The sequence below is a fragment of the Coffea arabica genome, chromosome 7c (genome assembly GCF_036785885.1).
Source record: "Coffea arabica cultivar ET-39 chromosome 7c, Coffea Arabica ET-39 HiFi, whole genome shotgun sequence".
In the NCBI taxonomy this organism is placed as follows: Eukaryota; Viridiplantae; Streptophyta; class Magnoliopsida; order Gentianales; family Rubiaceae; genus Coffea; species Coffea arabica.
Window position 1 is genome coordinate 25,164,988 of NC_092322.1, and position 15,631 is coordinate 25,180,618.

A 15,631-nucleotide genomic window follows, 5' to 3' on the forward strand; every position below is an offset into this window, starting at 1 on the left:
CTGAGCTATAGTTGTAGTTATTTAATTAGTTTTTCCTGCTAGTAAGTATTTAAAGGGGAAAAGTTAAAAAATTCAGATGTTTTATTGATAGAGAGAGAGAGAGAGAGAGAGTAGCTAGCCCCACCTAAAGACGAAGAGTCCGAGATTCTTCTCTATTCTTCTACTTCAATTGATTGCTAATTGCTGTCTCTCTCTCTCTCTCTCTCTCTCTTTTCATTTTTTCATAATTATATATAAATAATCGCAGTTGTCGTTGTAGCTGTATGTCCCCAATTATTACCAATGCATGCACATGCTTATCGCAATTGAGTTGTTCAGAGGATAATATATATACACACACACATAAAAGAGAACAGTAAACCGATTTCTTCTTCGTGATTGCTGCTCCTGCTGGTGGTTTCGCTGGTATGTAGTTTTTTTTCCCTTTTGTGTTGCTTGAACTTGTTCTGAATTAATTTTTTGGTTGCTTGGACTTTGGACTTTGATTAGTTTACATTCCTGATGTATTTTTCTTTTGAAACTGATATATTTTGGAATATATTGTTATTGATTTTGCTGATTTATTTATTTTTTGGTATTTTTGCAGTTCAGGTTTAAGTTTGGCTGCTCTTCTTCTTCTTCTTCTTCCTTTTTAGTTCATGATTTTCTCTCTTTTGTTTATTAAGATTGTCGTAATGATTGACTAGGCAAAGGATATATAACGGAATGTTATGAATTTGTTAAGTTGTGTGAATTGAGAAAATAGACTAGTATTTGGAAATGTTTATGTTCCGATCATTTTGGTAGTGAATTTTATGTAGTAAATGTCAAATTTGTTCCTGTGTAACCAGAATAAGTGTGGCTTTTTGAATTAATTTTTGGGTTTAATTGGAGATGATGGTGTACAAAATAGCTGAGCAAGGGGTAGTAAATTTCATATTTGTTCCTAGTTTTTGAGACTGCCGATCAGCATTTTGTTTAACGTCGGATAAAGGGTTCGATCAAATTTTACAACATAGTATCTTAGATTGCCTTCTTGAAACTGGGTTTGGAGTATGACGATAGCTCATGGAGTAGCATTTGTGAAACAGAATTTAAGTTTATTGGCCTCGGAGTTCTGCGTTCTTTCTGATATTAAATGCTGTAATTTTCCCAGCTTTTCTGGAGGTCTTTCACTTCTATGAGCTATATGCATTATCACTTCATTCCCAAGTTCAGTGCTTTTAAGGATGTGTCCTTCTCGCTGTTCCTTTGTTTGTTTTATCTCGATTTTTTTTAAGAACATTTAGAAGTTTTTGTTCGTTCTTGTGGTAAGCTAACAGATAATGTGTAATGTCCTATTCACCAAACGTGATTTCTTTCTGGTTGTGTTTTGGGATTCTGTTTTCAATCAAATAACCTTTTGAATAATGCAGCTTGGAGGGTTATAGCCAATATTACCATTGATGACGTCGTTGCATTAGGGGTTGTTGGCCATTTTTAATTTGGACAAACTTCTCCTGCAGGTATATATTGTTGATGTATTTGGTGGTCACTTTTGTTTTGATAATTGCTGTTTGTATTCTGTGGAATGTATCTTTTTTCACATTGCGTCACCGTGGACGTTAGGTTATTTTAAATTTGCCTAGTATTGTGAATGATTGTTCCACCATATGGTTTAATTGAACAGGGAACATTTAAGCTCAGACTCTCCACCCCTTCCGCTCCTTCAATTTTGGATTCCTTGAATGCCCATTGTTACATTGCATTGTAAATCATTTATGTTAGCTTATGTTTATAATTTGCTTTCCGTTGAGCTTTTATGTTCTATTATTTCCATTTATCTCGTCATGTGCTTTCTGCTTTTTCTGTAGGGGTAAAGGATAAAAATCTAAGCATACTGACCAGAAGAAGAGTGTTGATGGAGTTGGGTTTACATTACCCCAGTAATTTGGATAATTACTTGTGCACTACCCCGTGTACATACATGTTCAATTAATTGGAAAATATAAGCTACACATGCAAATTCTAAAACTCTAGCTTCTTTGACAGAAAAATGACTATTGCCTCAACTTTTTGGGACCATGCTTGTATGTTGTTGGCAGTTAGCAAATAGTGATGCTGATTGAGCTTAAAGTCTGTTGCAACTTGCAAATACACTACTTGATGGCGTCAAAAGAGTTAATTTCAAGATGATTTTCAAGCTTATTAGACCCCTTCTGAGATTTCAAAGTGTACTTCACGTTTCCACCCAAAGAAAAACTAGCATTACTTTATCACATTTCGATGGACTAGTTTAACATTTTCCTGATAGGAGACTCAACCCAATGTGCAAACGACTCAGTGATGGAAATAAGAAGGGGCATTTTTGTTTTTTTGATGGCTTAGCTGATATATTTTTGAGCTGATTAAACTGGAGGAATGGGTTTATTACAGCAATTTCATGTTACTAGCCACCAGTTGTTTTTATTCCTTGAGCCCTTTCTATTATGTCAAACAATCATTTTGGATGCTCAACTAATTGAGCTGTGCTGCTGGGGTTCCTGTGACTTATTTCCATAATAGTTTAATGGGATGAAGCCACTTTATGCTTCTTTTTATTGAATTTCAGTGATTTCTTTAACTGGCTTTTAGAGAATTTGTTCTGTGCAACCTTCTAGCATAATCTGCTTAATTGTGTTCTAGAATTGAATGTAGATTCTTACTACTTTTTCCACATTACTATCAGCCCTTGGAAAGAAAAATGGCTACTGACCTTGTCAACGCTGCAACAAGTGAGAAACTCTCTGAGATGGATTGGATGAAAAACATTGAAATTTGCGAGTTAGTTGCATGTGACCACAGGTATAACCATTTTCAGATACCTTTATATAGCAGATAATTAACATTTTTTGGTCTCTCTGTCTCTCTATGCATGTTAACAAAGAACTTGTATGGTTCTAAGATTGGTTTCAGTAAAATTTTGTTCCTAGTCTCGATTGCTGGAAAGATAGCACAGGTTGCATACAGTGAATGGCTTAATTAACTCTTGTGCTTCTTTGTTGCTTGTGCATTTATTGAAATTTTTATCTCATCCAAGATTTATTTTTGTATTCCTGTTTCACAGAAAAGCTAGAGATGTAATCAAAGCTGTTAAGAAACGCTTGGGAAGCAAAAATGACAACACCCAACTACTAGCTGTAATGGTGAGCATCTTCTAGGTTCAAAATCATGTAACAAAACTACATGTTTTCTCTTATTATAAATTGATAAGCTTTCAAATTAGGTGGTACACCAAGCAAAATTTTTTACTCACTGGACGCTGTAGTAGAATTTCATATGGATATATGTAATGAAGAACGGGAAATAGTGATTTTATAACTATTGAGATGTCTTCTTCTTTTTGTTAGTTTTAATATTTTACTGGATACCAATGTACAAATTGATGTGTTTGAGCTATACAAGACTGATCTACTTTAACATGCTATAATTATTTTCCATTGTGGACACACATTGATTTGTTTATGGTGATCGAACCATGATTCATTTGGTACTTGTTCAACATTTGGAAAACATGGTGCTCCTCAACTGAAAGACAAGCAGATATTTATACAACAGGAATAAGTGCATGCTTCATCTCCGTGTTGTTCTTCTATCTAACGTAATGCTTCCTATTTAATGGGTTGAAACTATTTCATACACAACTACTCCATTAGATTTAAGTTTCTGCCTGCAAAAACGAATTTTTAATTGCATGAAGCTAGTTTGAGGGCATCTATTACCCGGGCTGTTTCCTGGCCCCCCTCCCTATACGAATGATGAATGTGGGAATTTTCATGGCTTTAATCTTTTGTCGGCATTATTTCAAAGAACTATTATTAATCTGATATTGGAATATTAGTATTGCACTGTCAAAACGAGTTGGTTTCTGCATGACTTATTGATCATACAGTTTACAGTCTAAAGTTTACGTCTTTGATTGATCTCTAGTCCTTTTTCTGCTATCCTTTCTTGGAATTTTGTACTTCAAATGATCAGGTACTATATCTTTTTTAAATAGACAGAACGATTAATAATTTTTAGTATTTCAGTTGCTGGAGATGCTGATGAACAATATTGGAGAACCAGTCCATAAGCAGGTTATAGATGCAGGAGTCCTTCCTGTACTTGTAAAAATAGTAAAGAAAAAGGTTTGTCCTTTCTCTGAGCCAAAACCCAATTTCTTGTTTATTCAGTTTTTGCTTAAGTTAATTTTGTGTCCTTGATGTTCTACAGTCGGACCTGCCAGCACGAGAGAAAATATTTCTTTTGTTAGATGCTGCGCAGACATCTGTTGGTGGTGCTTCTGGGAGATTTCCTCAGTATTATTCTGCATACTATGAATTGGTGGTGGGTACACATCAAGTTGTTTTGTATAGTCAAATCTGTCTGATTATCTCTTTAGTAGTTATCCTCGTCAATGAAAATCACATGCTGGTTAATTAACTTGGCTTTAATCTGATTCTCTTCTATTGCCACTTTTGCAAATCTGTTTTACAAAATCCTCTTTAGTATCTTAAATAATTGTTGATTTTATGTATAATTAATTTCGATTTCTGATGCACCAGTATAAAGCTTCAAGATGTTTGAGAGAGCTTTCCTAGGTTCCAATTTCCCTTCTAAGCATTTGATTTAATCTGGATCATTTTAATCATCTGGGACAGATAATTGCTTGCATGGGGTTCAGACTTGTTACAATTTTTTGAACGCTCGAATCCTTTTTTAACAATTTTAGGATAAAATCTGTTTGCCATAGAATAAGTATAGATGCATTCTTAGACGATTCCCTGCTCTACTGGAGTTTGAACATTGTTTACTCTGTTAATGCCCCGATTAGTTCTTTACCTTTTATGATGATAAATGCTAGTGTACAGACAGTGTATATGTTGGAAATGGAGCAAGAAATAATGTAAATGTAGGGTAGAGAGGAGTACAACTTAAAATTGCAGAATTTGTTGCGCTATACAAATCAAAATCTGTTGCTTTCTCAACCACTTCCACACCATAACCTAACTGTTGGAATCAGAAAGAATAAGTGGAGGGAAAGAAACCACTGGGTTTGGCCAAGTGGCCAGGGAAGGACTCTCTCCCCACTGCCAGGTTCAGAATTCAAATCTCAAGGGTGGGAATGGGTGGGAGTTTAAAGTAAAAAAGGAAAGAACAAAGTGAATGAAAGGAAAGCAACTGAAAATGAAGGTAAAAAAAAAAATGAAATCATGACATGTTTTTGTTGGAAAATGATTGGTCTTTGATTTTTTCAATTTCCTTGCCATGCATTCTGAAAAAGTATTCTTCAAATTTTGCAAGTTTTTGTCACCTTTGACTTGTCACGATAAGTAAAAACAGCTGAAAATGCATAGGGAAGTGAAGTGAAATATATATGAAAGGAGAAGCAACTTTTCAGACTTTTGAGTAATGAAAAGCAGACGTCATAAGGAGTGTATATGGTTTACCAATTTTCTGTGAAGCTTATTTAATATATATTGGAGTTTCTACTTGGAGAAATTAGACATCATCTTACATAGGATGAAGCAAAGGACAATGTATTTGGAGAGAAAGGATGTGAATTTGAAGATCTCCAATGGTACAGAAAGAAAAAACAATTAGAGAGAAGATAATGCTAAATGGTATCATTTAAGGACTACTGAGAAAGGAAACTGATATTTTTCCTCATGTTGGGGCTGTGGCAAAAGGGCATAAGTCGTATTTAGGTACGGTACAACCAGTTAGCAGATGACCTCCTAGGGACCCTTTAGAAGGTACATAAAATGGGCCACATGTTTGCGCAGCTGTTTCTTGACCTGTTTGCTGACCCCTGGCTGATTACATAATCAAAAGGTGGTAAGCTTGTTGAACATTTTCTGAATTGCTTATATCAACGTTATACAGTTAAGAGCTTGATTACTAGTTTAAATTATGTTGAAAACGGGAATCTTTAGGTAAAACTGGCGTCTAACTTTTATCTAACCTTGGATATAGTGATGGATAAGCAATTTTCTTTAGCTATATGTTTCTTTTCATACACTCTTAATTTCCTGAATGATATCTAATGGTATGATTAGCTAAATTTCTTCTTTATGATTATTTGCCTCAGTGAAAGTTTTGTACTGATGAGTTTTCTTTATCTAATGATGTGGATTTTATAAAATGTTATTGAGAACTTTGGGGTAAGATAAGTCTTAATCACATTAACAGTTGTAATTAACTTTCCAGAGTGCAGGAGTGCAGTTTCCTCAGAGGCCTAATGTTCAAAAAAGTGAACCTGCAACTTGTGCAAATAACAACAATACACCTGACATAGTACATGCTGCTGCTCCATTAGAAAAGAATGTAGCAAAGGATGAGCCTCAAAAGATATCTGATTCTAGGTAATGCTCATTTTCAAGTATAAATTGAAAAATAGACGCACTGGCCTTCGTGTGTATTTGTTTATTTATCACACACACATATACATGTAAATGCGTGTGTATGTATGTATGTATGTATACATATGTATATATCTCTCTCTGTCTCCCTTTTTCTTCTCTCTTGGCATCTGTGTATGGCATTGAGAACAGAAGAAACTTTTGCATGCCTTTTATTTTCTTAGACTTGCATTGTTTGCCAATGCTACTAAGGTGTTAAAAGCTCATTTCTTTGTCACTCTCCTCATCTCCTGAAGAAGTTTTATACGTGGGTTACTTTTGTTCTCTACTTCCATTCGGATGCATGAGAAATTTCTTGGATTGAAGAGGAGGAATTCCTAAATATTATGCATTAGTTCATTCCTCAGGGTGTTGCATCTATTGTGATGTATTGGCGTTTAGAATTTAATATCAATTCCTTGGACTGTCAGGTTTAGCCAATTATTATCCGCCGGTTTGATTTTATGGTGCTGACAGGTATAAATTTATTGGCCCTGGCAACCCTCTCTAGTTAAGAGGGTCGAGAAAAAAAAAAAACTAATTAAGAAATAACAGGATAAAGTAAAATGTAAGGAGGTTATGGATATGAGACTTGAAGATGGTAGTGCAGATCGCTCTAGGTTTATATCTAGGAGTAGTTATTTACTTTGAAAAGTGCTTCTGGATGAGATATGTTGGTTCAACTATTTGGGCTGAAATGTTCAGCTTCAGAGGAGTCAAGGATTTGATTTAGGCAGCCTAGTTTTTGTGTTTACAAAAAGTAATATGTTTGACTGCCTAATTACTAATCTTGATTCCTGGACTTTTTGTTTGAAAACCAGGTGTGCTTGACTTTAGATGGTTGAGCTTGGCTTGTTACAACTTCAACCTGCCCCTGCTTAGAGCATGGGAATCTTCCTTGGGCCCAGTATTTTGATGGATTTAAATGCATAGACTTCATTGCTAGTACCATAAGGTTCTGCTTTTGTGTAAAGGATAGAAATCCAATTGATCCTCTAGGAACACAAAATGGTACTGTTTTGTGGTTTCCACTTTGCTGCTTGTGTACATTGTTCCTGTTGAATACCATGTTTGATTACTTGCTAATTGTATATTCCAATTTGGGGCCGTTTTTCCTGGAGCAATGTTTTTCATTATAAGCTCCTTAATAAGAAAAATCCCACCAAAAAAATAAAATTGTATTAAGAAAAAGAAATTTCCCATGTTATAGGACTCAATTTTACAAAAACTTTAGTGCCAAGTTTAGTGAATTTAATATATGACACTTTAACCTTACATATGAGGTGGAAATATGCTCTTGTTATACCTTTTGTGGATAAATTAAAGTTCATTAAGCTTTAAAATCCTGTAATATGTGTCTTAATTGCTAACAGTAAAAGCATACTGGATGTAAAAATATGTCTATTTAAAATCATGTAAATATGTGTCTTAATTGCTAACAGTAAAAGCATATTGAATTTGTTGAAAGATGGAAAAATGTGTCTAAGGTAAAAGCGAGATGCAAAGAAAAGGGAGATCAACACTTCGTGAAATCCTACATACCAAAAAGAAAAAAAAAAGCTATATGACCATATCTACATCTTTGTCAAGATGCCATTTGATAACCTCAATAGGGCCATTGTGCTCCTACACTGTCTGTGGAGCAAATTCCGCAATTCCTGATTTTTGTATTGTCTTCCCTATGTTAAGTATGTTTAGAGGAATAGAAATTCATTTATCACATGCTCTGTTCACCGACACAGTTTTTGTTACCCCAGTAATTTTGGCAACATTAAATATGCTGCTAGTTGTGCCTTCTTTTGCTCTGTAGTTTCTTGTCATCTTATCTTTGTTGTTTTGAGACTGGATGCTTGTCTTATATTATGTCTACAGCATTCTTTGATCCATGGTCACATATTGATTAACAACTTTGCAAGCTTTAGCAATTTTTTTTTGTTGACTAAACCAATAAGTTGATGAAAAGTTGAAATTATTGGAAAAAATTAACCTCAAAGAAGGAGGGAGAAGGGGAGCTGGGGGAGAGAGAGAGAGTGTGTGTGTGTGTGCGCGCATGCATATTTGTGCGTGTGTGGATGCATGTGTGCTTTTGGATATCTCAAACACATGCAAAATTGGTTGTAACTATGTTCAATGTGTTTAAAAACAACTATTTTGTTCGGTGTTTCAGAAAAACTTTCCTGGCTATTTTATTCTGTTTCTAGACAAGACTGTGATATGTTTCTCTATTGTATGGCATGCTCATTTTTTGATGCTTCACTGCCCCTTTCTTCTCCAGTATTCTTCAGAAGGCTGGAGCTGCACTGGAGGTTTTAAGAGAAGTACTTGATGCTGTTGATACTAGACATCCTGAGGTTTGTTGCTTGCATCTATAGTTGTTTCACCTTAGTGTTTAAAGTTTTAATTGGACCTGTCATTTCTTCTACAATGGCATGATAAAGTTTTAAACTAGTCAAAGTTAGCTGATCCATTTCTTTCTTCTTTTAACTTAAATTTCCTGATAAAGGACCTGATTATGTTCCTTCATTAGCCGCGCTGTTTTTGGACTTTATGTGGTTTCCCATTGCAGTAAGTCAGTTCAGTTATTTGTATTTTTTCATCTTCCAGGGAGCAAAGGATGAGTTCACTCTTGATCTTGTGGAACAATGTTCTTTTCAGAAGCAACGTGTCATGCATCTAGCCATGACTTCTCAGTAAGGATGCCTGGGTTGGCAATAATTTACTTGTTCAGCTAAACCTAATATGAGTCATAGGAGTTGCCTTTGTTTCCTCTACTGCCCTTTCCTCTCTCTCTCTTGCACGCAGAAGCACACAACAAAATCAAGTAGTTTATCACATTTTTCTGGCATTGTCTGTTCAGAGATGACAAGAAAAATAAATGTTCTAGATCTATGGAAGAATGAAAATTTGGTGGTCTAGAATAATTAAATTTTCAGTGAAGTTCTGAGAATGAGTTCCACCTATTTTTGTGCCTGCAGAATTTGTATATGTTCTCCCTGGAGGTTTTTCCATGTGTAACATTTTGATGTTTTGAGGAGTGCATTGCTTAAGCACAGTTAGCTAGAGTTGGACTTGCACCGACTTGTTTTGCTCCTTGTAAGTGACAGATTTAGAAATCCACTAGTCATATACGAGCCTTAAAAATGAGTACATATATCTTGAGACACTGGATGCAACATGACTGGTAGTAAGGGATGAGCTATATTACAAAACCTACTTAGACAATTCAGCCATTGAATCATGTTGTATGCACCTACATGGAGTTGATGCCTAGAGGCAGTTCTTGAACATCTTCTTGACACCGAGGCTGAAATTTTAGATGTCTGCGGATACTTGTTGAGACATCTGACAGATATGTAGATGCCTGACAGAACACTCCATAAATGTGCAGCGTACTGGTACGAGTTATCCCACACATACGAAGAAATAGAAATGTAGTCAGTAAAATCTGCAGTTGACTTAATTTACTATACATATGCTTGAAAGACAACTGATTAATCAGAATATATGTTGGTCAAAAAATTGGAGGAAGGAGGGGGGTAGGTTACTGAAATTGAGGAGTCCAGTTGGTGTTGTCATCAACCTATCATCTTGTTTGAGTGGCCTTGCTAGTTTAATAAAATGGACAGTGAAGTCCTGAATGCAAGCAAACAAGTAGATAGGAAAGGAATTTTTTCACTCTGTTGTACAAATGTATTGGTGTAATGTTGTAATTTCTTATGATAGTCTTATGCCTCATATCATGCACATTTTGAAATGTTGAGCTTGACTTCACATCTTGTTAAGAAAATATTTATTAGTCTAAGCTTGACAAGTGAAAGTAAGGTTTGACTTTGGATTTAAGAAATGACTAATGGTAGTACTTGGTTTCCTCTTGATTACACTTTTCATCCGTATGCTAATATGAGACCACAGAGATAGGTGATCATGCTTGGCTATTAAGATACCTCCTTGTATCTTTGATCCTGTGTATGGACAAGAAACCTCCCTGCATCTTGTGCTAGAAGTCTATCCGAACAGACGTTGAAGTGGTGCTTGGATTTCTTCCTCTGGCTTCCCCTCAAATTACGTGCAAATATTTTTTTTGGGCCAAATTATTTGCAAATATACTCCTGAAGAAAGCTAAGAACTTAGAAAAGAGGGTAGGAGGCAGTACTTGCCGTCTCCTTGCTGTTTCAACTTTCAATCATTTATTCTTCTCCTTATTTTTACATGTTTGTGATTTTTTTCTTTTTTAAGTCAATGGTAGATCTTCCATGTATATATGTAGATGCCCCTGGTTGGGACTCTGAAAATCATTTAATCTTGATACTTTAATTTTAACTTGTGCTTCATTGTGTGCGGTTATAGTGCTGAGATAATTCTTACAAAAGTTAATCTGCCTGGAGTAGATTGTAGTCACTTGCCTTGCCTAGGAAATTTCTCATTTTATTGAGCTATGCTTAATAAGCATATAATGCTGAAGCTGCTTGTGGAGAACTCTCGTTCATCAAGAAATCGAGTTCTCATAGGATAAACTTCCTTTCATTTATTTTGCATTTTTGGCATGCTTATTTGGTCTTGGACTTGAGACATATTTCCGTGGTGATTACTCATGGCAAGGGGTAAACTAGCATCTAGTTATGTCTTTTTGATTGGGAGACTGACGTATTTTGTGGGTGCAAAGACGAGAGTGGAAATGGAAATAAGAGGTGGCAAAATGTTGAAAACTTCAGAAAAATATTTATTATAATGGACTGTTAGAGTCTGTGTGTTTTACGGGGAAATTTCATGTTTTGATTTGTGTTGTTTGTCTATAGGGATGATAAAGTGGTTTCTCAATCAATTGAGCTGAATGACCAGCTTGACAGAGTTCTCAAAAGGCATGATGCACTTATCTCTGGAAGGCCAACATCCACATCAATTCATGTTTACCATGAAGAAACAGAGGAAGAAGAGGAGGCTGAACAGCTTTTCCGCAGGTATGATCTCTTGGTTGAATACAAAATCTGCTTTTATACTGGAGCTTAAAAAGTCCTGGTAACGTAGTTTTGCTAGTTTGATTAATGTACAATACAATCATTGGTAGGATTAGAAAAGGAAAAGCCTGTCTTCAGCATGAAGATGAAGGCCCTCAAATTGATAGGACACTTTGTCAGCTTGGATCTTCAGCACGAGCAGAAATACTTAATCGCCCGCTTATACGGCCGCTGACTCTGGGACCAAAGCAAGATTCTAATGGAAGCAGACCGGCAGTTGCAATTCCACCACCTCCCGCAAAACATATCGAGAGGGAGAAATTTTTTCAGGATAACAAGGTGGATGGTACTGCTCTTGCTACTCATGTTAGGGGTCTTTCTTTGCACAGTCGAAATGCAAGTACTAGTTCTCGCAGTGGCAGTATGGATTTTAGTGATGACAACTGTCATTGATCTTGTACTTCCCAACTTTTGGACTTTGAGGATGTATTTCGTGGCCTGGAAGACGCATGCTTTCATGGTGGTCTTTATTGGTTGTTTTCCAAAGGCGTGTAGCATGCTTTTGTCTGACTGCATGGAGCAGCTGAATTTTCCGCGATAGATTAGTTCCTTAGGATAATTACTCCAATGTTAAATTTTCCTTTCTTGTTCTTTTATAGGAACCAAGTTGTTTGTTAACTAATCGTAACGCCAGGGTTTGCCATTGCAGAATTTTTCTATGAAGTATTTATTGGCATTTCTGTTTATATTAAATGATATTTGATGCACCGATTTATATTGCGACTCTAATGGTCTTCTAGAGCACGTGAACAAGCAACTTCGTAGAGTATAGATGCTCTTTCTATGGTAATGAACTAATTATATGGAAGTGAATGTGAGAAAATAATTCTATAGAAGATAGGAGTGTGTATTAAAGCGGCTCGAATCTCTGGAGTTGTTTGGTAGGGTTGGTATAATTCAAGTCCAGGACGAGAATGCACAAAAATTGTCGATGTGGTGGGTATAATATAAATAATTTCTTTGGAGATTCTTGTGCCTCTCCTATGATTTATATAAGAATTCACCGTTATATTGACAAAAACTTGCAATGTCTTTCCTTAATTTAGCGGTTTTGCCAAATGAAAATATCTAGACAATTCATTCCAAGTGCTAAAAGTATTGGGGGAATGAGAATTCAACAATACCTTGGCTTTATTATAGAGTAAATATTGAAACAATTTAAAATTTGAAGTTTTTCTGCTAACTCCATTAGACTTAATTGTATCACAAAATTAGCCAAGTGTGCATTAGTAACTTGAATAGAGTTAGTTTCACATTAATCTTGTTGAATCATTTGGATCAAGGATGGCTTGATTTCAGAGTCATTTGCATTGACCGTGGATCTTGTGATTCTAGTTTGCACACCCAAAGCACTAAGCAATGCAAAGTCATGCAAAGCCCTTTAATATATTTCTTGCTATTCAACTCCTCGTTCCTCCACCTTTTTTCTTCCTCCTTTGACTCTCCCCTCACCCGCCTTCTTGTCTTTCTAGTTGTTGTTTTGAATTCTGGATCGAGTTGAATAGTAGTAACATTTTCACGTGTAAATTGTTAGTTAATCATGATATTTGAACTCTAATTTGGATATAAACTATTTAATTTTTATCTTATGTTGTTCTAATAGATGGAGAGCTCATTTGAGAGAAAATGGACCAATCATAGAAGTTTGGGACAAGGCTAATCGAAGAAAAAATGGAGCAAGACGAAACAAGAAGAAACAAGGGCTGCAAAATTTACATGGATTTGCTGTTCTAGTGTGAGAACCCCGAAAATTATCTTTATTTTATCTTATTTCTTTGAGTACATTTTCTTTACTTTACTTTATTATCTTAATTTCCTAGATATTTTTATAAGTGAGTCAAGTTTTAATTCATTTTCTTGGTATAAGTTAGTACATGTTAAGTGTGAGAACCCTCACTTAAAAATGTAAATCCTCCTAAATCACTTGCATTTCCCTAAGACTAAATCACTTATGACATTTCCTTGCATTGCATTTCATTACCTTTTACTTGAATTGTAACATTTCCTTGAGTTGCCATTATTTTATTTCACCACATGCATTATGACCAAATATTTCTTTTATTATGTGTAAGACTTTATTTAATGGTTTAAGGGTGTTAATTAGGTATTGGAACATTTGGAGGGTAAAAACTTCATTAGTCAAAGATTAAAGGAAGAAATCGCCAAGATTGAACCATGTGGCAAAACCCTAATCATTCATTTTGTTTGACCAAAGGAATTAGCAAAATTTAAACCAACTTAGCTCCATTATCTCCTCCATATGGCCGGCCACTTGAAGCTTCCAAGAGAAGAGAGAAAACTCCATTTTTCTTACTTTTAAACCCTAGCTTGATCCTTGAGCAAAAATCAAAAGTGAAGGAACCTAACTTAGTTGAGTTAACTACCTTCAAGCCGAGTGTGTGTTTCAAGTTTGGAGCTTTGATTTTGGTGGCTTTTGGGTGATTCAAGCTTCACCTAAGGAAGGTAAATGATTTTTGAATCTTAGCTTTATGGTGTTATATCAAGTGTTTAAAGTTTTAATGGCAAACTAGGAGTTGAATGGATGATATTTTTGGTGAAACTTCTTGAACTAAACAAGTGGAAGTAGGGTTGATTGTTTTGCATACGTGTTTGATGTTTTGTCCAAGCTTTGTTTATGATTTTACTTGATGTATTAACATGTTTTGGACCCTTTTGAGCTAAGGACAACTCTTGGAATGATGCTTAAGTTAATTATAATGAAGGGATGAAGGTTGGTGCTGCAAGGGAACTTGTGGACTGTTTTGGTTTCTCTTTGCTGTCCAGCCATAGAGTGGAGAGTTTTCCTTGATTTTTGTGACTCATTTGCACCTTAATTAAACCTAGGAAACTTGGCTAAACATTGGTTAAGCTTATGTGTGAGTTGAGATGTAAATGAAGCAAGCAAAGTGGTTGTTTTGGGCAACTAGTGGACTGTTTTGGTTTTCCTTTGTTGGCTAGATTGTTTTGGTTCACTTAATCATTATGTATGTTATATTTAAGCTCCAATGGTGCTAGATAACTTGATCCCCTGTATGTGAACTCTAGGAGTTTGAATTGGGTGAATTTGAGCCAAAACAAGTGAAGTTAGAAAGAAGAAATAGGGCAACTTTGTCTTGGTATTGAGCTGATCAGAACAAAAAAATCAGCCAACTTCCCCGGATAACTGGTATTGATAGGAGAGTAACTAGAGTGTGCATTTGGTACCGTTGGAAAGCCCTTCGAGTCTAGTTTCCAACGCCGCTAATGGCACCTGATTCTGACCTTCCTACAAAGAGATATGACCATTTTTCCGAAATTGTGCGGGCGCGACTGTTTTACCCGCGAAGACTACTTTGAACTTAAATGAGATTTTCCTTTTGCGGAGCTTTCTTGCACTTGTCAAACTTGTTTTCGTATGACCTTTTACTGCATTTTGGGCCTAACGTGCAAGGTGAATTGAGTAGATCTAACCACTCACTTGGTCACCTAATGAACTTACATTTGGGTTGAAAAATGAACCAAGAATGTTAACGACTTTCGCTCATTGCCCTAGGATTTGGGAAACGGAGGTGATGGTTATTTGCTATATATATGCTTGATTTAGTGAGTTGTTGGCCTGGTATGTATATGCTTGAGTTGAGGCTGTTTTGTGGTAAAAATGAAGCCTTGAATTGGCTAGAAAAAAATTGATAAACACAAAGGAAGTGCTGCTGAAAATTTGTCCGTAGGGAACCTTGGGCAGTCTTACGAAATCTGTTATATCTTGGTGTAGAAAAGTCAGAATTGAGTTTCGTTTATTTTTTTTCGAAACTAGATTCAGAGTATTTTCTACCATGCAAATTTCATAACTTTGCTCAATTACTATGAATATCTGTGATTTTTCAGAGTTGACTGATTTGCCATACCTGATCTGTCTTTTGACTAGATGATGCAGCAACTTGAGGCTGAAATTTGACAAACTTGTGGACTGAATCTTACAAATGTGTCTTTTGGGAAATTGTAACCCTTTGAGTCTATTTTCCGATGGCATAAATTTTATAAATTTTGGATTTAAGAACTTGAGATATGAGTTTTCAAATAATGTTGCGCAAAAATCAGAAAATTCTGTTCTCTTAGAACCGTTCTTACTTTCATTCCCACTTTATGGTTGGAGTTGGTAAATCATTTTGGGTATGGTTTATGCGTGAAATTGAGGCTTAAGTGAAAGAAAATGAAGTCTTAGAAACCTTAATTTCTTCATGTATTTTGGCTTTGTAT

At 35.6% G+C, this 15,631-nt stretch overlaps 1 protein-coding gene across 1 annotated transcript; it reads left to right on the plus strand.

The window, feature by feature from the left end:
* The first annotated feature begins 186 nt into the window (after window positions 1-186).
* LOC113697901 (TOM1-like protein 5) lies at window positions 187-12,071 on the plus strand. Its single transcript, XM_027217504.2, has 11 exons — window positions 187-405; window positions 1,395-1,484; window positions 2,687-2,802; window positions 3,065-3,143; window positions 4,029-4,127; window positions 4,213-4,326; window positions 6,190-6,344; window positions 8,656-8,731; window positions 8,985-9,070; window positions 11,177-11,338; window positions 11,446-12,071. Exons 3-11 carry the CDS (start codon window positions 2,702-2,704, stop codon window positions 11,786-11,788), a joined length of 1,215 nt encoding a protein of 404 aa, XP_027073305.1. The 5' UTR covers window positions 187-405; window positions 1,395-1,484; window positions 2,687-2,701; the 3' UTR covers window positions 11,789-12,071.
* Window positions 12,072-15,631: the final 3,560 nt, after the last annotated feature.